We start from the raw sequence: 23258 nt of genomic DNA on the forward strand, positions 1-23258 counted from the left end.
ACACAATATTCTACATGTAGCCCTCACTAAATTTCTGTACAATGTTAACACCACCTCTTTTGAGCCTGGTGTTGGCTTCGTGGTTAGGGTGGACGCTTGAGATCCTAGGGTCCTGAGTTCAAGCCCTGTTGGCCGCTGAATAAATACACCAGGGGGTTGACTCAGCCTGTCATCCTTCCAAAGTCGGTGAAATGAGTACCAGTGTGTACTGATAGAGGGGCACTGCATCAGCAACACAGTCATGCTTCCAAGAAATGATAGCTACCCCGGCAGCTAAGCTGCCATACGCAAGAAGAAGATGACCACCTCTTTTGATTTATAAATGATCCCCCTCCGAATACAACATAAAACCCTATTTGCTTTACCTATGGCTGCCTGGTACTGTGCTGCCTGCTTACCTCCCATATCTCTTACCACCCCCAGATCCCTCTCCTGTGTGACACGCTCCAAAATTACCCCTTGCATCCTGTAATCTTTATTTTCATTGTTCTTTCCCATCCCCAACACCTTACACTTGCTCAGGTTAAATTCCATCTGCCAATCTTTTGTCCAATCCATGCATGTATCAATACTTTCCTGTATCTGATCACCACACCCTCTGCTATCCACCTTACCTCCAAGCTTTGTGTCATCCGCAAATTTGGAAAGCTTACTCTTCACTTCACTCTCCAAATCGTTGATGTAAAGGACGAATAGTAATGGTCCGAGTACTGATCCCTGAGGTCCCCCACGACTTACATCCTTCCACTCACAGCCACTCTTTGCTTCCCACCACTAAGCCAGTTTGCAATCCAATTAGCTACATGACCAGCCACTCCACAAGCCCTCACTTTGGCTAACAACCTCCAATGTGGAACCTTATCAAATGCCTTCTTAAAGTCTAGATATACTATGTCCACTGCCTTTCCCTCATCCACCCAATCTGGAAAAATCTCTGATCTCTGGAAAATCCTCTATTTCTCTTTGCCGATGACTCCACCCTCTGCCGTACCATCTGTCATCCCTCAGACCGGCAAGCAGCAGCTTCTTCGCTCACTGCAGATCTGGATAAAATCACAAACTGGTCCAACACGTGGAACATGTCTTTCAATCCAGACAAATCTCACACTCTCACTATGTCTCTTCGAAAGGACCGTTTACAAAACCCCCCCATCCACTTTCTCAACAATCCTCTGGAAGAAGTCTTTTCTTTCAAGCTTCTGGGTCTCACTATCTGCCATGACCTTTCCTGGGAAAGTCACATTTCCAACCTTGCCTCAAAAGCCAGTCGCCGACTGGGAATCCTCCGTCGTGCAAAGTCCTTCCTCGGCCCTCTTGAGCTCCTGACCACTTACAAAGCTTTTGTCCGTAGCCTGATGGAGTACTGCTCTCCCCTCTGGGCTGGTGCTCCTGCCTCCCACCTTTCTCGACTTCACGCTGTCGAAACCAGGGCTTTTAAGATCATTGGCATCTCCCGCAATGAAGCTGAGTCTTTGGGCCTCTCACTCAATCACCGCAGGTTGGTCGGTGGTCTTTCTGTCTTCTACCGACTCTCCTCCAGCCTTGCCCCCTGCTCTCTCTGTGATTTGTCCCCACCACATTTCCACAGGGCGCTCAAGGTCCGCCACCAAACCCCTTCTGGTAAAACTACCAAAATCACGAATCACTGCTCATCTTCACTCTTTCATTCCTCTTTTTTCCCGCCTTTGGAATAAACTTCCTCACTCTATTCTTTCCCATTCTTCCCTCCAGGCTTTCAAAACAGCTGTTCACCACCACCTCTTATCTTCCCCCATCCAAATCCTCGATCTTTTCTACCCCCGATAATCCACCCAAGCCCACTTCCTTCAATTCTCCTGCTTTCCTTCCTGAAAGTCCCTTTAATGTCCATCTTCCCCTCGCCATGTTCCCCGTCCCATCCCCATCCCTCTCCCTTCAACAGTTCACCTGTCTCTGTTCCCCAATGTTTTGTCCCTTCCACTCCCGCCCCTCTTGTCTCATGCCTCCTTGCTGTGAGTTGTGTGTTAGCTCTCATACGAGCCTCGACCAAGGTATACAAAAAAAAAAAAAAAAAAAAAAAAAAAAAAAATCAGACACTGCTTCATAGAACTCTAAAAGATTTGTTAAACAGGAACTACCTTTGGTAAACCCATGCTGACTCCCTTTACTTAGTTTGTATTTGATTAAATGTTTCCTCATCTGGTCCCTAATTCATGTCTCCAACACTTTCCCCACAACTGAAGTCAAACTAACAGGTAAGACAGGTAACAGGTAAAACTTCACCTTCCTCACCTCCTCGATGGATACTCCCAGCTATTGGCAATTCTCCTGATTGTTCTTGTGTAAAAGTTGAAGAAAAATTCCTGTTTAATAAGCCTGCCATCTCACTTCCCTCACTAATCACTCTCCCGGTGCTATTCCTCAATGGGCCCACACTGGTCCGACCCTGTTCTTTTCCCCTGATATACTTAAAGAAGGCCTTGATATTGTGTTTAGTATTCTTAGCCATGTCCTTCTCATACTCTCTTTTGGATTGCCGAGTTATCTTTTGGCTTGTTCCAAGCATGCAACACATTCTTTTGACACCTACCTTCGTTTAGGTGGCAAGGCAACTGTCAGCTGCATCAGTCACTCCAAAAAATAAAATAAAATAAATTACCACCGGTTAGGGTGCCGGTCATCTCTGAAGCTCTGTAGATGTGGATCTCTGATCGGCTTAGAATGGCTTCGATGTCGTCTTGTCTTTTGGTTCAACGTACAGACGAAAACCCAGGAGTAAAAAGGAAAGAAAACCTCAGAAATCAAACTACATTTCTGAGTTATCCGGAGATAGATTTTGAAAATGGCTGATTTGGAACATTTATGATAAATGTGTCTTCAAAAGGTCGGGCGAAATTTTTTTGACCGTATCACATCGACAATTTTTCCAATTTGAAGACATGCGACTCGATAACCAGGACTAATTTTAAAAAACCGGCCTGACCAAATTTAGATATTGTTCCATATTATCAGAATCCGAATAAATTTCGAAGATTGGATAACAAACGGCGGAGGAGATAGATTTTGAAAAAGGACGATTTCGCAACTTTGGAGTGGCCTTGACCTTGACCTTCAATCGAGTCAAAAGTCATACCGTCGTGCATCACTCATCGACCCCTACTGACATACCAAGTTTCATCAAGATCGGGCGAATTTTTTTTGACCGTATCACATCGACCATTTTTCCAACTTTGAAGACACGTGACTGGATAACCAGGACGAATTTCAAAAAACCGGTCTGACCAAATTTAGATATCGTTCCATATTATCAGAATCCGAAGGAATTTCGAAGATCGGATCATAAACGGCGGAGGAGATAGGTTTTGAAAATGGACGATTTCGCAAATTTGGAGTGACCTTGACCTTCAATCAGGTCAAAGGTCATACCATCGTGCATCCCTCATCGACATCTACCCACATACCAAATATCAAGAAAATCGGAAGAAAAAAATGGGGACGTACGTACGGACGGACAGAGATCGAGACTGGTTTTATTAGGTCATCTCGTTAGAGATGACCTAATAACCCGGGTTATGTGCATGAAGCAAAAACACCTCCTGCTAATAATTCAAAACACCTCACTGCACTGGAAAACGTGGGGACAGGAACACTGCACTGTAAATGGTAGAGACTTGTAATACCCTCCCTCACCTGGAGGTGGTGCTACATGATAGACATTTACATGGATAATTTGCATCCCTCCCCCCCCAACCCCCCCACCACCCCCAAGACCACCAGCAAAGATTAAACAACAACAAAAACACCCCTATCCATTAAATGGGGTCATTCTGATCCTATGTAGCAAGTCTGGATGTAATCAGCCGAGAACTGCAGGAGGAGTAGTGTGAAAAACACACAAAACACTGGTGTGTGAATTATAGTGAGGATGTAAGGTGTCAGCTCTTAATCTTACAAAGATTTTTCATTCGAGCTACCCAAAGATAACTTCATGGAATTCAAGATACATCATTTCATTTGATCTTTTATCTTGTTGTAGTATCTATGGCTACATTGGAGGCGTGTCTGTGCAATTAACAGTGTGTATAATTATCTACATGCACATATCTAAAAGGGCCATATGTTAACTTATTTTGACTAAGTTAATTTCGCTTGAAATGTCAGTGAAGTGAACTGTAAATTGAATGTGGTAGCTTGAGTATGGATGGGTGACTGTGCTGAGTGTAATGCCTGTGAGAAGGTCTCCTGAAGGGATACTGGGTGTTTGGTGTTGCATATGTTCTATCCTAAAATGCCTTCGTCCAATCCATTTTTATTTATTTATGATGAAACAAAAAGTCCCCATTTTTAGCTCACCTGGACTTTAGTCAGGTGAGCTTATGCGATCTTAAAAAAAAAAAAAGTGTCCGTAAGTGAGTGAGTGATTCAGGCAGTCAGTCCATAAACACCAGTCATTATTGCTTGAACCAAACACACGGTTTTGATGAAACTTGACCACAAGCTTCATCATCAGTGATGTACCGTGTATCGACCACATCAAAATCTGCACTCATTAAGGGGTCTATGGGGGGGGGGAGGTTGACCCCCTAAAAATAGGTATTTGCTATCTCCTCCAAATCTACACACAATTTTGATGAAACTTGATAACATTCATTACCTGTGATGTACCAATGTGTCTCGACCGCATCAAAATCTGCGATCACTGAAGGGTTCTCGGGAGGGTTTTGACCCCCCCCCCACCCAAAAAAAGTTATTTCCTTTCTTCTCCAAACTAAACACAGAATTCCAATGAAACTTGACCACGACCTAAATCACCCTTGATATGCCAAGGTTTGTTCACGGCATGAAAAAATTCAGGGTCTGATGGGGGTCTGTGGGGGGTTTGAGTGACTGTTGCTCCTGATCCAGGTGAGCTTCAGGAAAGGCATTCCTGTTTTTCTTTTAAGCACCCTTGTGATATCCCCAAGCCTGCCACACTTTTCTCCTCCCCATTTCTCCAATGAAATAAGGTTGTTTTGATGTATTGACAGCTTTATTTAATCCAGTATTGGTGTGGCACATAGAAAAACTAAGTGCCTTTTCAAAAGGTGAGGAAGATGGGCCGAATGGACTCCTCCAGAGTCTAATTTACTTAATACACAAGGAACTGGGACCAAGAAGGCCATTCAGCCTCATCAAGTCTGTGCTAGAGAGAGATAATGGGATGGGGAAGAGAGTAGGAGGGAGAGGGTAGGGGTGGAGGTAGGGTTGGATTGGGGATAAGAGCAGTTTCTCCCCCCCCACCTCTCTACCTCCCCCCCAAAAATGTTGGGGGCTTTTATGGTGGGGGGAGGGGGTGGGGGTTGGCCAACACTGTTGTCAGATGAGGAAGGAACAAAAACAGACGGCACATTAACCTTTTGACGAGTCCCTCCCAGATACTTCAAAATCACAACATATGTAGCCTTTGCAATCCATCCATCCATTAATGAGACTGTCCGCATAGGTTGGATAATGGTTAGATCGTGTTCTCTGAATTTGGAAGGTTGGGGATTCAAACCCGGTTGAATCATACCAAGGACTTTAAAAAATGGTTCGTGCTGCTTCCTTGCTTGATTCTCAGCATTAAAAAAAGAAGATAGAGCACGAACAACCATATTTTGACAATCATAGTGTAGGCTTAATGGCAATGATGGGCCCAATGCACCCCTCCCCCCTTAATAATTAAGTTCCTTGCAAGGGAATTATTACATGTCAGCGACTTACCATTCCTGCCAATATCCATGTACCCCTTCATCTCCAATGCTTCGAGGTACCTAAAATCCTTCTAATTCAGCTTGCATCATGTGTACCAAGACATGCAAATTAAAATGCAATGCCAGCATTATCAAACCATGCAATGCACCTACAGGACCAGGAGAGACTCTCGATACATGCCAGGCAGATGGAGCTCATCGACTCCCTCATTTAACCAGGAGATTACTTTCAGACCTCCCTGTAAACGTGGTTTTTTCTGTAAAATCTCTAAAAGCAAATTATTTTGAAAGTGGTGGATATTCTTTGGTGGAAAGGACGAATAAAACATGAAAAATAACTTTAGATTTAAGGTGCATGAAAATTGCCAATGAAACACAAACTTCCCCCTCTTCTTCCCACTTCCTCACCACTGTACGGTGAGGACGATGTCCCTGGAGGACGATGTCGCACGAACGCACACACCCTGAATGGTACAAAATATTTATTTCATATAATATCATCCTTGTACGGTTGAAGTTACTTAATGAAGGAGGCAGGGGCAATAGTGGTTAGTGTTTGGGTCAATCATACATGCTTGAAGCAACCAGCAAGTATGAAGTCGCAAATACACAAGACAACGTAGCTCGTGTTCTCAAGATGAACACAATGACCCGAATACCCAGTGTTTTCTATACGCAGTTTTGAGTCATTTTCACCATTCCATTTTGACAGTTTGATTAAAACGACCAATTTCCTCAAAGTATAAAATGAGACCACATCTTTGATGGTCTAAACTCTAAAGTGTCATTATATTTTTGTTTCATACAATTATATGAGTACGTATAAGCTCCGCAAGATGGTAAAAAGGCAAAATTCAGCTTTGGAGGAGTAATTATAATCGGACCCCCAAGGTGCAAGATCATGGCCCATGCGATGAAGAAGCCAGACTTTATAAATGCACTCAATTTTAGAGGAATGGTATTAGTAATAAAACGAAAATAAAAATAAAAAGATGACGAGTCTTGGATCAGTTACCATCCATCCATGGACTACAATTTTGCAAAAAAACTATTTCTGACTGCATTGCAAGGAAAAAAAAAACCCACTTGGCTGATTAATGACATCCAGGGATAGGTTAATCAGCCTGCCCCACCATATCTGTCTGACAACCTGACACGAGTCCACACATTGCGATTGACTCGTGCTCTCAGGACAACCTTGAGACGGGCGCAAACCATCCTCCCCCCCCCCCCAATGATAATGAAAATTTAAATATAAAAACTTTTATATTCCTGGACGCAGGAGGAAAGCCTTTTCAAAATGTGAGGAAGAACAGGCAAAAGCAACCGTACACTATATTACAGGAGATGGAGGTCACATTGGTTTCTTCACTCATCTGCTTGCGAGCACATCAAGTTGGGTTTGCAGAGCCTCCAACTGCAAAGAAAGGCAAAACAACAGACAAAGGAGACAGACCTCCAGCAGTTTTCTGCATACAAATGTAAAAGAGCATAGATTGAACAAGTACATTAAAATATCCTACTATTAATTTGCAACCTGTCACTGGCTTTGACACCAATACAATTATTTATTATGGACCAGAGACATCAAAAAGCTACATATATTGAACAGTTTCAAATGGAGCATCTCGCCACCATAAGAGCATCTAAATTACATCAGATGTGGCAATAAATGTGAATTGTTGCTCCCAGCTTGCCGGCTCAATGACAGAAGACACCATTTGCATTTTTGCCCTCTCCATCCCGACCCCATTTAGCATCCCGTGTGGGCACGGGCAACTTGCTAGCATTTAAAATCCTGTGTATACTCCCATATGGATGAATCTAGGCTTCTTTATTACATGTTAAATAAGCATGTGACTTTTATCATGTATCAAACAATAACAGAATAGTTCAGGTGTGCTCAGTGCAGACTGAACTCCTCTGCTGTGCAAGGCAGACACAATTACCGCATGCACAAGGTTACCTGGAGACGAGTAAACATGTTCCCTCCACTCACCTGCTGTTGTTCCTTTTCCTCCTGATGGAAAATGTCATCCAAGTTCGCCTGCAGGCGATTCTGAAAGACAAATTCAGTTGATGTTTGGATTGTGCATGACAGGTAATTGTTGTGGGCCAGGGTTTGGCGGCAATAAACGACCACCAAACACCCGGAATTTAGGTCGTGACTCTCGGATAAGTCCGAGAGTTCACGGGTCCTTTCGCGGACCGTGGTCGCCAATATTTTGACGGCGTGGGGTAGGATTAATTGCCTAATTTCAATATACCTAAATACCCAAGTCGTCCAACTACCAGGGAAAACCACACCCTCGACGGACCTTGGGCGGAACGGACCGTTTACTGGGCCTGATCCTGGTGTAAACCGAGCAGGGATTACCAAGATCCGTCGGTCCAAATGAACAATTTACCGGCCCGAACGGCCTTACTATTTCTCAATACGCACCTTGCTTGGCCAATGAAAGAAAGCACAGAAAACGAACTGTTACATTTAACACGGGGGTTTATTAATAAAGAATAATCGGGGAAGGGAGGGACACAAAGAGCAGAGTTATCACGAATAAAATGCAATGTACAATGAAAAGAAAACACTTAAACAATTCTACTTAATGGACTGGCGCCACACACACACACACACACACACACACACACACACACACACACACGCACACACACACACACGATGGCCGTGGCCTGTATTAGCACCTGTCCGCCTCGTGCGGCCTGCTCAAGCTTGTCCTGTGGCGGGACTCGGACCCGCCGCCAACAACGCAGCACCAAGGACCAAGAACGGCGCCACGGTCACACGAGTGGGGCTCGTGCCCACGGAGGAACTCGAGTCGAGTCCCAGGGTGAGAATCAGGGTTATGGACAAGACCCAGCAAAACTCCAAGCAACGCCCCACGCAGAGCTGCAACGAATCCTCCCAAAACAATCCAGAGCTCACTTTCCCCACTCAGAACCCTCTTCAGGTGGGAGGGATTTCTTTTCTCGCCACTCGCCTCCTGATTGGACGGTTGCATCGCGAGATCCGCTGGCTGTCCCTCATTGGACAGGCACACGGTAGGCGGGGCAACTCCCACCTTTCTGGGGCGGAGTCAGAGCTGAGGCGATGGTAACTCCGCCTACCTCCTCACCTAAGGCCACGTGTGTAATGGCGACGGTGGAGTGAGGCGACGGTACATTGTTGTTGTTGTTGATATATAAATTCTAACTATAAAATAACTCGTAGCGCACACACAAAATTCCCATTAGACAGAAGAAGGGATACTAACTATAAACACATACTTATCAAAATAACTAAGCTACGGGGACGGCTGTCTGTTTGTGTCAAAAGGCTTCCAGATTCATAACATAATCTCCATAGCTATGCCAGAACCATCATTGGAAATGAAGAACTAATCCTTCTAAAAGTGGACGGAAAGCATACTGGGAAAGCTAAATGGTACAATGGATGACCAAGAGGTGATATGCGCAGTGCCTACATGACCTAGAGATGAAAGCTAATTCGCTGTTGAATCGCGAACAGAATATTGAGAGAAAACACAAAACCATGCCATATTTCCAGTTGTGGGTGCATCATAGAAATCAAACTGTCAGTCTTTCTAAATTGGTAATCGGGTCCGATGTTATAAAACATCACCGATCAGCCAATGTCATGCCTCAGCGTCTTTTCATGTCAAATCAGGTGATGTGTGCTGACCTTACGTTTACAAGAACAAAGGGGGAGAAAAAGTGAACCAAATGCAGCCCCTTTCCCAACAAACATCAGCAAGCTTTTTGCCCAATTCTTTTTTTTTTAAGATTAAATTATATCATCTCATTTTTTATGGATTACAGGTAATAGAAAAATATACCATCAGATATGGGGAATCCCCCGCCATTGAATGAAAAAGGTCATACATATTCCAGATAATGAGGGAGGTGAAATGGAAACAAGACACCATTTGGTCATCATCTCAAAAAAGTTCCCCCAGGGGTGAGGAATGTAGTAACCAAAAATAATTGAAATTAGATAAGCGGTTTTCCATTTATTACAAAAAACATTTTTTTCAAGATGGCCGCCCCAGTCGGCCATCTTGGATCTGACTACGCCCAAAATCAATAGGGTTCTTCCTTTTCAGGTGGTACATGTGCGACCCAAATTTCAAATCGATATGGTGAACAGTTTATGAGTTATCGCACTCACAGCTATAAATGTTGACGCCCGGACGGACGGATGGACGGACAGCCGGACGACCTGGGTGACAACAATATCCCCCTTCCGCCATGCGGTGGGGGATAAAAAGCGTTTGTGAAAAATGCAAAAGTACGTAAACCAAGGTAGGGATAGTCACAATAAATGATCATGTGAAACCATCCCTACATCTTCTTTCTTTGAATAACGGTTGTGCCTGCAAATGTCACGATACATCTCTTTCGATTTTGATTCAAAATCACCACAAACACGAGCTGAATCGTGTGTGTGTGTGTGTGTGTGTGTGTGTGTGTGTGTGTGTGTGTGTGTGTGTGTGTGTGTGTGTGTGTGTGTGTGTGTGTGTGTGTGTGTGTGTGTGTGTGTGTGTGTGTGTGTGTGTGTGTGTGTGTGTGTGTGTAATATTTCACTGGTCAAATCCATACATGGAAACAATCAACATGTACTGTCACTGCAAAAAATGCAGAAATGGAGAAATGGATCGGAAACAACAACCATTATTCAAAGAAAGATTCCACGTGATAATTTATTGTGAGTATCCCTACCTTGTTTACATACTTTTTGGTACCAAGTTTGGTCAAAATCCCTTCAGCCGTTCACCCATCCATACCCCGTTTAGAATCCTGTGCGGGCATGGGCACCTCGCGAGTTCGGTCAATGGATGGATGATTCGATATGGAAACCACCTAAGACTTCAAGTGTTCCAACAACACAGATATTTGTTCAGCACATGTGTGACAAGAAATTTTTCTGAAAATTTTGCGATTTTCTACCTTGTAGAAGAGATTTATAACAGGAGAATGCGATGAATGAAATGTACGAACACACCTTGAGAGCAAGATTTTCCACCTTTGCAACCAAGTCTTCTTGACGGCGCCTTCGCTCCTTTGTCTCACGCAGCCGAGAAGACAATGACTCGGCCTGTGCATGCAACTCCAGCACTGCAGAGTAAAATAAATGGCGAAACAGCTGGGTACATAAATTATGTTGACAACGAATGACGAACTCAGGAGAAACATAAGCACGATTTATAAGTCGTTCAAATAATAATAATTACATCCAGCAAAACCTGTATTGTGCAATCATCTCTTATGGAAGGCAGAATGACAAGGAGGAGAAACACATTCACTACAGAGCACGAAAAACAAGATACAAATATAATTACAGGAAGAATGGCATTCACCCAATTGTGCTCGCTCTTCCTCGGCTCCACGAGCCCCACCCTCTGTGCGCTCCTCCGCATCCATAACGTTCACATCATCATCTTCCTCCTCTTCCTCATCTTCGTCATCATCCTCGGCTCCCCTCGGCCTCGCTGCCCTGGTTCCTCCTACCGTCCGTGCGGCAGTTGTTCCACTTGCCACAAGAGGCGCAGCGCTCACTGCACTCGACCGCAATTCCCCCTCTTCTAATGGTCCCTCATCATCATCTTCATCATCCTCATCTTCGCTACTGCTAAGCTCATTGAAGATCTCACGCAATTCATCTCGTTCGGCTGAAAATCAAGACAAGCATCCAAACTAACAGGTTAAAATCAAAGATGGCAACTGCTTGCACACCTCAAGGCGAAAGTGTTGTAGAGGGAAAATAAAATATTAAAGAGGGGTGTAGTGAGGAAGGCCAAAAAAGGGGAAAGGGATAAGTGCAAAAATGGCAATCATTGATACCTTCAAACATTCCTTTCTTTCTACATACCCCATCCTACCTTCATTTTTCATTTATTTATTTTTACAAATACCCTCAACTCACTCCTCTGTGCAATATATCTAATACTAAGTGAATGCACCTGGCGTTGCCCGGGTTATTTTTGAATGAATTTAATCTTGTGTACATAGGTGTGATGCGAGCCCAGTATCAGTTCCCTATTGGGCCACGGCAGTCACAGCCCCCCCCCCCCCCCGGCCGAGGGGCCTCGTCACCTCGACTATAATCTTCCCGGGGTCCATCCCAACATTTTTTGTTTCAGAGGTTTCCTCCTATCTTTCACTGTTTAGGAGATTAGCACGTGCAGAGCCTAAGGGAGTTGGTGAGGGGGAAACACCACCCCCCCACCCCAGCTGAGGGGCTGCGCCACCTCGCCTATAACCTTCCCGGGGCCCATCCCGACATTTTTTGTTTCAGTGGTTTTCTCCTATCTTTCACTGTTCAGGAGATTAGTGCATGCAAACAAACAAACAAACAAACAAATATACCATCAGAGATGGGGAATCCCCCACCATTGAATGAAAAAGGTCATAAATATTCCAGATAATGAGGGAGGTGAATTGGAAACAAGATACCATTTGGTCATCATCTTGAAAAGTTCAGGGGTGAGGAACGTAGTAATCAAAAATAATTGAAATCAGATAAGCGGTTTTCCATTTATTACAAAAAACATTTTTTTCAATATGGCCGCCCCAGTCGGCCATCTTGGATCCGGCCACGCCCAAAATCAATAGGGTTCTTCCTTTTCAGGTGGTACATGTGTGACTCAAATTTCAAATTGATATGGCGAAAAAACATTTTTTTGAAGATGGCCGCCCCAGTCGGTCATCTTGGATCTGGCCACGCCCAAAATCAATAAGGTTCTTCCTTTTCAAGTGGTACATATGTGACCCAAATTTCAAATCGATATGGGGAACAGTTGATGAGTTATCGCACTCACAGCTATAAATGTTGATGCCTGGAGGGACGGACGGACGGACAGCCGTCGACCTGGGTGACAACAATATCCCCCTTCCGCCAAGCGGTGCGGGATAAAAACTTCAAATTATATATTAGATATAAAGCTCATTCTAATGACTCAGTGACTGACTCACTGATATTAATGTTCGGTACCTTCCGGGTGATCTAGAAAGCTGAAATAATGCGTGCCAGTGAACATTGAAGCCCATACACCGGGGGGGGGGGGGGGTTAATCACAGAAATGTCAGAAAGCATTGATAAATGAAAATATAAATAAATGAAAATAAATATTTAAAAGAAAAAATTAAATGCAGGTAAGCAACCCGAGATAATGGGGAAGCATGGTACTTTTCAGTGCCAACATACATGGCAGCCGATACACCAGGAAAAGGAAAAAAAAAATCACAGAACCGTCAGAAAACGTCCGCAAATGAAAATATAAATATATTAAAATGAATAATTGAAAAACAAGTGAGGGTACATTCAACATACACCACCCCAACATACACCAAATAAATAAATAGCAAATCTTCCAACGCGTGACATTACCGGGGCGCCTGGCAATGCCGCCATGCAGCACATGAAGAAAGAATTACGAGGGAGCGGTGCACAATAATTGATCAATTGCATAATTAAAATAAACAAGGACAGTGTCCAAGAGCAGCGTCCTAAAGGTTTTTTCGGCTTAAAAAAAAAAAAAAAACCAACAGCTTCCGAGATTTCGTCATGTGCCTTGATTAAGCCAATAGCGAGACCCGTCATAATGTATTTACGTATTTACGATATATAGTGTATTTACGAAATAAATAGTGTATTTACGAAATTACAATACGATAAATGGAATAATCTTTAAATAGCAACGTGAACTTTTCGAAATTTTAAAGCAAATGTCCGAATATATTTAAAAGTTCATGATAGACGCTCTCAAAAGGCACCGTCAATGCGAGGATGTGTACATGTGCTTAGTATTTAAGGAGATCCGGATCTTGTTTATACAAGAGCCGAGTCCGAGAGGCTAAGGTTTTGTCTTCACAGGAAGAACAAGAAGAAGAAGAAGAAGAAGAACAACAACAACATCAACAACGCCGAGCTCTCTATGAGCAGCGTTCGCTACGCGAGACGCTGCAAAAAAAAAATCATAAAATAATTCATTTCTTCATCAATTGGCTATTAGCATACCAAAACCACCACTCTCTCATCCGAATCTGTAACTTTTTGAAAATAAAGTCATTCATCTAAAAATGATCACGGAAATCAATTAATGGATTTATCAATAAATCAAAAATACCCTTTAGAGCCAAATCATTTGTTCACTGTCGTGTCCAAATATCACCTTCCTCACTCAAAAGGTGCCTAAGATATTGCCCAGATGAGAAAGAAAATCGAGGAGGAAATAATAAATCGATAATAATTAAGTAATTAATCAATTGATTGATTCATGGGAAAAATTTATTTATTTATTTATAAAAACCATTTTTTTCCAAAGCACATCTTCACTTTTGGCCCTAATTTCAGCTTCCTTGCTCTAAGGATGGCCCGGACAAATAAGATATCACCCGGACAAATAAGAAAGCAAGAAAACAAACTGAGTAAAACCTGAGTACTCCCTTTCTTTGGCGCCTGGTGATGACATCATGTATCGCCTGGATATGGAATTTGGAAGGAGCGGTGTGCAAAAATAAATGCAAGTGAACAAGCCAAGACAATGGGGAGGCACAGTTCGTTATTGCTTACAATGTTTAAGCATACCCCATGGGTAATAATATGGTGGCGGGCCCTAACGTCACGGGGTTCCTCTCCGGACTCACCGGGAATCGCAGGCCATCGCACACGAATAACTTTGTGTTGCGGCGGGTCGCCAATCGACCGCCAATAACTTGACCACGTGACCGAGGGTCCTCCGTCTGACAACCGTTTACCTAGGAACACGTGACCTCCTTATCGGGGAATCACACCCACAATGCGTACTTGCGTAACTTAAAGGTCCCCTGACATGCAAAACTTTCTGGTTATTTATATATTAACTTAACCTTCGTAGTGAAGAAATCACCCATGTTTTTTTTTTAATCAAAAATGGGATAATTAGAGCAATATTTTGACCATTTCTGGTGCCTTTCACAACTTGCTATGCCCCACCCCTAAAAAAGTTGACTTCAGCGAATCGCAGCGTTGACGTCATACAGAAACTCGCACAGAGTGGATTGACTCGAGATCTCTAGTCGAGACCAGCGTGTCTCAACCTTTTTACCCTTGTGGAACCCTTGAAATAGTTTTCATGTCTCAGGGAACCCCTGCATAAAAATTATTATGTACCATTATTAATGTCGAGCTCTTTTATATTTTTATCGTAGTTGACGTGGTAAATACAATATTTTTTTTTTTTCGTATACCTGCTTTTTGGAAAAAATGTCCCCCTTTTTGTCAAATTTATTGGCAATGAAAAAAAAAAATACTGCTCGTTTATGAGACCTCACACCAAGGTTTTAATTCACAAAAATATATATTTTTTTTGAAAACGTCATTTTTGAAAGTGTTTGTCAACCCCGAGTCTGCTTGACAATTAAAAAACACACCTCATGTAACTTGATCAACAAAACTTAAAACAAATAAAGCTGAAGCAATAAAGGTAAACAGAAGAACACAGAGAGAGAGAGAGAGAGAGAAAGAGAGAGAGAAAGAGAGAGAGAGAGAGAGAGAGAGAGAGAGAGAGAGAGAGAGAGAGAGAGAGAGAGAGAGAGAGAGAGAGAGAGAGAGAGAGAGAGAGAGAGAGAGAGAGAGAGAGAGAGAGAGAGAGAGAGAGAGGAGAGAGAGAGAGAGAGAGAGAAAGAGAGAGAAAGACCTCGCGCTAGGAAGCACAGAGAAGATAGATGGACACCGTGCATGCGTCCCGTACTTGAGTCAGTCACTCAATGATACATGAATCCGCCGTGTACAGGACGTCCACTAACCAGTGAGGGCGGTTTCACACTGGCGCCATATAGACATCGTTAAATACATTCCCTATGGTTGTTATAATTGTAAATAATACAAGAGGTTGAAGCCTCTATTATAATAACCAAGGAGTTTCCAACAATATGCCACACGTGTATAATACAATTACGAATATTAAATCAAACAAAAACTACTCAAAAATACATTAGCCTATTTATTACTGTTTCTCGCGGAACCCCTAGTGACCTCTTTCGGAACTCTAGGGTTCCGGGGAACCCCGGTTGAGAAACACTGGTCTAGACTAGTCCGATAAATCCGTCGTCCGTCCGACTTGGCCGATAAATCCGTCGTCTGTCTGACTTGGCCGATAAATCGACGTGCTGTAGCTTTCTTTTATTATTCTCTTTTCTTCTTCGTTTTCTACTCTCTCTTTCTATTGAGTGCAGCCTGTGGCTGCTGGTTGCATCATTGGTTGAGACGCGGCTATGCCGCTGATGCAGTGTCCCCCTTACCAGTACACTGGTACTCATTTTGCCGACGTCGGAAGGATGACAGGCTGAGTCAACCTCCTGGTGTATTTTAATTCAGCGGCCAACGAGGCTTGAACTCAGGACCCTATGATCCGAAGCCACCACCCTCACCACTAAGCCAACACCAGGCTTATTGTTTTCTACTGGTGCTGCATGACAACAGTAGGAATAAAATAAATAAAAATGCAACAGAACGTCAGATTTATCGGACTACTCGAGACAATTGTGTCACAAGGTGTGTTCTGCACACAAGTTTTCATCATATCCGGACAGCGAGATTGCTTCGTTTTATGCGCAGAGAGATACGGCTGATGACATGGGCTGGCCTTGTTTGTGATTCATTCGCAGCGGAGCAACATGTCTGCGGTGCTGTGCTGTTCACGTTACCTCACTAAAATATTTCTGATATCGAGCAGTATGCAAGTCGAATTTACATTATTGAATTACGAATAGGATTTAGTCTAACCAGTTGTTATTGCAAAGTCTTCCTTCGATGTCCTCCCGATCATAATGAACGCCGGGAATTTCATTGCCATTTTCCTCTGCTTGTCCTGCTTCAGGCTCGAACTGCTAAGGCCGTATTTCATTTCCAGCTGCCTGAACTTCACCTCCCACGACTACGTTATCCGACAATTCTCCATGTGATTCAGACTAAAATCCTTCATTTCTCTCACACTCACTGTCGTTACCAGACAAATGAAAGTCCATGTCATCCATTATTCAAAACCAAATGTTCGATTTTTTTAAAGCAGAAATGAACGAAGCGATCGAGTCGACCAATCAAATGTGGAAACGCACAGAAAGCCAATAGAATCACGTAGACCACCAAACTGAGTAATTTAAGTGCAGCCTTTGTCATCCTGTAGTTGACGTCATGTGTGTTACGCCCCTTTCAGGAGAATTTTTAGGGGCGTTGCCGAAGAGGTTTGTTTTTTTAATTTTACATTTTACAGAATGAGTATTGTGAAAAAAAAATTGTCAGATCTGAAATCATGATGAAAAACTCCTATAGGACATATATAAATTAAATTTCAGTACTTTTGCATGCCAGGGGACCTTTAAGTACTTATCGTATCAAGTGCAACCGAGCGGAGCTGCCAAGTACGCACTGGCAGGTTAACAGATATTTGGGAATAACGTCCTGGCGAAACTTGGGTGCGGGCCATGCTCGACCAATGGAGGAAAAGAGGAAAACGAGCTGGGTTAATTTCTAACAAGCACATTTATTTAAACAAGGAGTGAGGAAAGTTATGTGGTACCGTAATGGGGTTTATTGCAAATGTACAGCAGGGAAAGCAAGGAATTTGTGGGGGAAAGCAAGGAATTTGTGGGGTGCAGCAAAAGGTGCGGCATGCAATATTTACAAAAGAGGATACAATGGAGAGTTATCCTGAATATTCTTATACAGTCTTTACTTATGCTATGACAGGTACCATCACACACGCACGCACACACGCACGCGCACACACACCCGAGGAAAATTAGAGATAGCCCAGAGAAATAGAAGCAGTTGAGGATTTACGAACTCTCAATACCTGGCGCGGTCGGTACACCTGCGCAACCCAAACACTCAGGAAAGGGGAGGAGGGAGAAATACTGAGGGTGTTTCAGGTGCGTGTTTGAGAGGTGCAAGTGTAATGCAATGTGGGGTGCGGCGTAGTGCAAGAGGAATAATGCGAGGTGCAGGTCAGTTCGGTTCACTCGAGTTCGCTCTTGGGTTTGTTCTGAAAAGAACAATTGGCCAGGCTTGCCAGTGTTGATTGCTCTTTTGCATCCACAGTCGACGAGAGATAGATGGTAGAAGAAAGATGCGTGAGAGAAAAGATCCTATCGTGAAGCGTGTAAGAATCTGTATGTGTATCGCGTCGCTGTGGGATGCAGCTTTAATGTGCGACGAGAGAATGAGTGCAGTCCCAGCTCGTAGCAGCAACGCGTGACCCCACATTTGGTCATGAGGACTTGCGGCACCGTTCGCTCAACACTGATGCTTGTCCTCCTGCCCCGCCTGTCTCCCGGGCAAAGTCTGATGTGTGGCGAGGTCTGGCGAATTCTGCTCCCGGCTTGTTCCGTCGTCTTCTGCTGCTTGATGGAGTTCTTTCTGAAGGAGATTCTGTCTTCAGGTGACTCTCTCCAGCTACGTCCCCGGTGATACTCTTCTGAAATGAGCCACGTATGCTCTTTTTATGAGCCTCGGACGAGGAAAGGAGCCAAAAATCGGATCAAAAGAGGCTCTTAGCGAAATTGAGCTTCCCTATTGGTTCATAGCGGTCACAGCCATTCCCCAACAGGCCCCGAATGCAAAAAAACGGCTGTCGCTCGCCAACAGGGCCACGCATAAGAGCTCTGACTTTTGCATGGGGCTGTGGTTTTTGGAGGTGCTCTCTGGCCCTGAACGTGCACTGACCTCCATTCAAATGTGGAATATTAGGGAAATATCTGTGCTTCCTGTAGGTCCTCAAACGAACTCCAGCGCACGTTCGCGCTTCAAGTTATGCCCCAAAATAACCTAACCTTTGTCTCCTCAGCATCCCTCAATGCTGCAGTGAGTGTTTGATGAACATGTGGCAGTTGCGGCGGTTGTAGAGAAGTAGGAGTACGTTGTGGCATTTGTAGTGAAGTCGGAGTACGTTGTGGCATTTGTAGTAGAGTAGGAATACATTGTGGCGTTTGTAGTAGAGTAGGAGTACGTTGTGGTGTTTGTAGTATAGTAGGAGTACGTTGTGGCGTTTGTAGTGAAGTAGGAGTACGTTGTGGCATTTGTAGTGAAGTAGGAGTACGTTGTGGCGTTTGTAGTGAAGTAGGAGTACGTTGTGGCGTTTGTAGTGAAGTAGGAGTACGTTGTGGCGTTTGTAGTGAAGTAGGAGTACGTTGTGTCGTTTGTAGTGAAGTAGGAGTACGTTGTGGCGTTTGTCGTGAAGTAGGAGTACGTTGTGGCGTTTGTCGTGAAGTAGGAGTACGTTGTGGCGTTTGTAGTGAAGTAGGAGTACGTTGTGGCGTTTGTAGTGAAGTAGGAGTACGTTGTGGCGTTTGTAGTGAAGTAGGAGTACGTTGTGGCGTTTGTAGTGAAGTAGGAGTACGTTGTGGCGTTTGTAGTGAAGTAGGAGTACGTTGTAGCATTTGTAGTGAAGTAGGAGTACGTTGTGGCATTTGTAGTGAAGTAGGAGTACGTTGTGGCGAAAAGGTGGAAATTCCTTGTAACAAAGTCTTCAAAAATGGTTGCATTTGTAATTTTAAAAATGTAAGCGTGGGTTGTTGCGGGGATTTTTGTCGTCGGATGACTTGGGTGTGGTGAGCGTGGTACTGTATGGTGAGCAGAATGAAGGTCTGAGGTGAGACGGCAGTTGAGAGTTGGCACGCAGTTTTTGAATGGAAAATGGCACGCAAATGCAAATGAGGCGCTCACAGAGCACTTTGCTTGGTTTCTTCCATTGTTATTGATTTGCATGCGTGCGTGCTTGCGCATGTCGTGTGCAAGACAAAGGAGTGGAAGAAGTGCAAAGATTGAAGATTAAGGAGACCGAATTAAAAGAGCCCTTTGCAATGCATCTTTCCCATTTACCCAATAGACATATGGAACGGGCTAACTAATACACGTACTATTGAAATAACTGCCTCGGGATCGCTGTATGTTGTGTGCCATTGTCTCGGAGGCATGCAGTTTTACAGAACCACAACAATATAAGAGAGATGACGTTTTACAAGAATTACAAGGAAATTATGCGCAGGAGGAGGCCATTCGGCCCATCATGCCTGCCCCACACCAATACCAGATTTTAAAAATAAATCCGTCGATACCCCTTCCCTTCATGTGCAGCCTTTTGGTTGTTACACTGGTCCTCATTTCACTGACCTCGGAAGGATGACAGGCTGAGTCAACCCCGTGGTGTTAATTCAGCGGACAACGGGGCTTGAACTCAGGACCCTAGGATCCCAAGCCACCACCCTCACCACGAAGCCAACACCAGGTTTGAAAAAGGAAATGCAATGACTTTTTCATAATCTGCTGATAATAAAAGATTCACCAACATCAACTTTATATACCCCTAAGATGAGAAAACACAACTTTGAATTTCCTTTGAAAAACACTCATCACAAGAGTCAAATAGTGTCACCTGGCTCAGCAAAAATGCACCTTTATCAGTTTATTCTCCAAAACAAAAAACAAATCTGACTATTCGGAGAAATTTATTCCAATTCCTTTAAAATTTTTGTGCATAAATGTCACGTTTACAGTCCCGGAGACTATTAATAATGAGTCAGGTGAGTTGCAAAACATGACAGTAGTTGTTTTGTGGACGGGCGGCTTAATGACAATTTAGAAGTGATCAGATTCCCAAGTGGAGGAAAGCGAGTGATCGTATTCCGGGCAGAGCTAACCCCATGTCGATTATCGGGAAAAGAAAAATCACTCCCAGATAATTATTCGTCCCTCCCATCCCCTAACCACTCCAAATTCTCTGCCCCTCACGTGACAGTGTGGCCACTTGGATTGCACCTTCCCAATGGTGAGGGGGGGGGTGAGAGTCCAACAGGATGGTACAGCGATACCAGACTTACCTCTGAAGTGTCTACTCAGAGTTTGATTCTCGGCTCAACTACAAATGGTCAGATTGATGCTTCACAAGTTGTGTTTCATCATTGAGCACATCATCCAACAGATTGATGAGCTTGGGGTCCCATCAGCTCGCCGTTAAAAATCAGATGTCTTTTAATGAAGAGTAGAGGAGTTCTCGTCATTACCCTGAGAAAATTCCAAATTGCTACTCTACTCAACAGAAAGAACTGCATCAGCAGCACGGCCATGCTCTCAGCAATGATGAAAACCAGTAGCCATATGCTGACAGGAGTGGGTAAATTGGGGAAATTTTTTTTAAAGGACAACATAATGTAATAAATGAAGCTTCTCAATTATTAAAGTTGTTCATATCAATTTTGAAAACAAGTAACGAATCGCATGCGAGACTCACTCGATGGGTTTTGGGGAAAAAAGGCGAGGAGCGTTGGTTGCTTTGCTTGGGAACTAGTGTAATAAAGTATGAATGACTAAATTTAAGAACTTTCATTTGCACAATCGTACTGTATTAAAACAAGTTGTCTGGAAGGATGGAAGATATTACAACAGTTTACATTGTATTTCTGTTTTTCAAAAACTGGAAGATGAGATTAATGTCTAATACACATGATTAATGTCTAAAGCCCTCCTCTGTCTTTGTCCAGACACATCCTTACAAGGTGTTAAGGCACTCATTCATTATGTTTGATTTATTTTCCTCAATGCTTGGTGGTAAGCTGAGAACCAAGTGATGTCATGCAAACCATGCCTCTGATTAAAATTTGGCTCCAGTTAAAAAAGAAAACTATATGCCATAAAATTTCAGAAATTGGTCAAAATCAAATTAATCGACCGCAATTCCCCTTTAAAGTAAGGTGGAAGGAGTAAGTTGAAAGGGACATGGAGAGTGTTTATTTTACCTGCAGAACACAAATGCCAGCAGTTCATGAGCATTTCTAAAGATGAATCAATTAACCTCACTCACCAGCTCCTCTGCGCAGATGTCCACTTCCTGTACCTCCTGGTGCAGAACCAGCAGCCTCTATACTTCCCAAAGAACCTCGCCCTTCACCCTCCTTTCCATCATCATCAGCAACAATTTCCCATCCTATAATTTTTTGTTAAGGTTAAACAGCTTTGGTGACAACCCCAAGCCCAAAAGAGAGCAGTACATGAGCTTACCAAACTAATTTTATGATGAGTGTAGAAGTATACACTTTTAACAACTCAGCCTCCTCCCCCCACCCCCACCCCTCATCCCCCCAAAAAGACCATCAACATAAATAAAACTTCCGATAAAGTGTTTTTGCTGCAAAAGTGTACGTGGAAACTCTACAAGTGAATCATTCAAAATCAAAATAGCCATCTACACAGGAGTGTCTGTGGAGTATAAAGGTGTGGAGTTTGGTCAAGGAAAAGTTTTTTTTAAAAAGCAGAAAAGAATAGAAACATCAGGTTTTTTTCTGTCGTGCGTTTTCCGATTTGAAACCAAAACTATGAACCACTTTTGTGCATGAAAATGACCAAAAAGAACCCAAACAAAGCTATAATTGAGTTTTCTTTGAGCTGGGTTCTAAATGTTCTGGTCTTCTATGTACTCAAGAAAATTCCACGATGATAGAAAGAAAAAAAATATACCTTAGTTACACAAAACTCTGTTTCAATCAAAAGACACAAACATGACACACTCCAAATATCTCAGAATATTCTTCAAACATACTGTTGTGGTTGACCAAATTCGCAAACCACCATTCAGGTCCCTTAGGTGAGATATCTCTGTAAGTACATGTGTAGTTAGGCCCAAACCCGTTGTCTAGAGGGAATAAATGTCATTCATGCGGGCTGCGACTCTTCAGGATAGCCGTTTTTCTTTTACTATCTTTATTTTGGACCAGCCGCCATTATTACCACCACCAACCACGTCTCAACAGCCATCACAACAACCACCAACCACAACGCCGCTTCACAACGCCGCTTCACCACAACCGCCACGACCTTTACCGTCACAACTCGCCACCATCGCATCACCGTCATCTCGCGCCACTCGTGGGCACCGATGCTGGACTCGTGCGGGGCGCGCACCGAGCAGCGTGTTCAAAAACATCACGGACTTTCCGCAGAAAAACGGATCAAAAACGACTCACGCCCACTTTTGTTCCGTCCAATCGGTGAGTGAGGGGCGATTTGGCCCCGCCTCCAGGGCGTTGGAGGGCGGTCGCTATATGCAAATTCATGGATCAAAAAGCATTCACGCCCACTTTTCCTCGGGCCAATGGGGAGCCAGGTGAAGGGTCGGAGGCAAAGGGTCAAGGGTGAAAGAGCGAAGCCACGGGGCTTATAAAAGCGGCTGCGTTCGTCAGTTCAGTTGGAAGTTGAGTAGGAGTTCAGTTGGAAGTGGAGAAGGAGTTCAGTTGGAAGTTGAGTAAGAGTTCAGTTGGAAGTTGAGTTGGAAGTGAAGAGTAGAGTGTGCGGAGTTCAAGAGAGTCGTCGGTGGAGCTGGAAAGAAGTGGTACTAGTCAGAGTGAAGAGGACGGAGCTGTGGAGAGGTGACGGCGGCGAAGGCGGACGAGGGGGTGCTCGCGTCGGTGCCAGGAGCTGCACACCAGAGAGGCCGGGAGCTGCACACCAGAGAGGCCAGCAACGCGACCGAGGTGGAGGAGGAGACGCTCGCCGCGGGA

General features: G+C 43.8%; 1 protein-coding gene across 15 annotated transcripts in view; it reads right to left on the reverse strand.

Moving 5' to 3' along the window:
• Nucleotides 1-6176: 6176 nt before the first annotated feature.
• LOC147024733 (transcription initiation factor TFIID subunit 7-like) overlaps nucleotides 6177-23258 on the reverse strand; it is a 59126-nt gene continuing 42044 nt past the window's right edge. For 9 of the 15 annotated variants that reach the window (XM_085884941.1, XM_085884934.1, XM_085884936.1 and 6 more), the window contains 6 exons: nucleotides 21566-21688; nucleotides 14376-14486; nucleotides 11069-11398; nucleotides 10732-10844; nucleotides 7711-7770; nucleotides 6177-7128 (listed from right to left, as the gene is read on the reverse strand). In XM_085884941.1, the coding sequence (XP_085741067.1) occupies nucleotides 7084-7128; nucleotides 7711-7770; nucleotides 10732-10844; nucleotides 11069-11398; nucleotides 14376-14486; nucleotides 21566-21688 (782 nt within the window). In that variant the 3' untranslated portion in view covers nucleotides 6177-7083. The remainder of the gene's footprint in view (nucleotides 7129-7710; nucleotides 7771-10731; nucleotides 10845-11068; nucleotides 11399-14375; nucleotides 14487-21565; nucleotides 21689-23258) is intronic. The other 6 variants (XM_085884929.1, XM_085884931.1, XM_085884932.1 and 3 more) reach the window with 6 other exon arrangements.

The sequence above is a fragment of the Eptatretus burgeri genome, chromosome 6 (assembly GCF_056783735.1).
Source record: "Eptatretus burgeri isolate ZD-2024b chromosome 6, Ebu_testis_v1, whole genome shotgun sequence".
Taxonomy (NCBI): domain Eukaryota; kingdom Metazoa; phylum Chordata; class Myxini; order Myxiniformes; family Myxinidae; genus Eptatretus; species Eptatretus burgeri.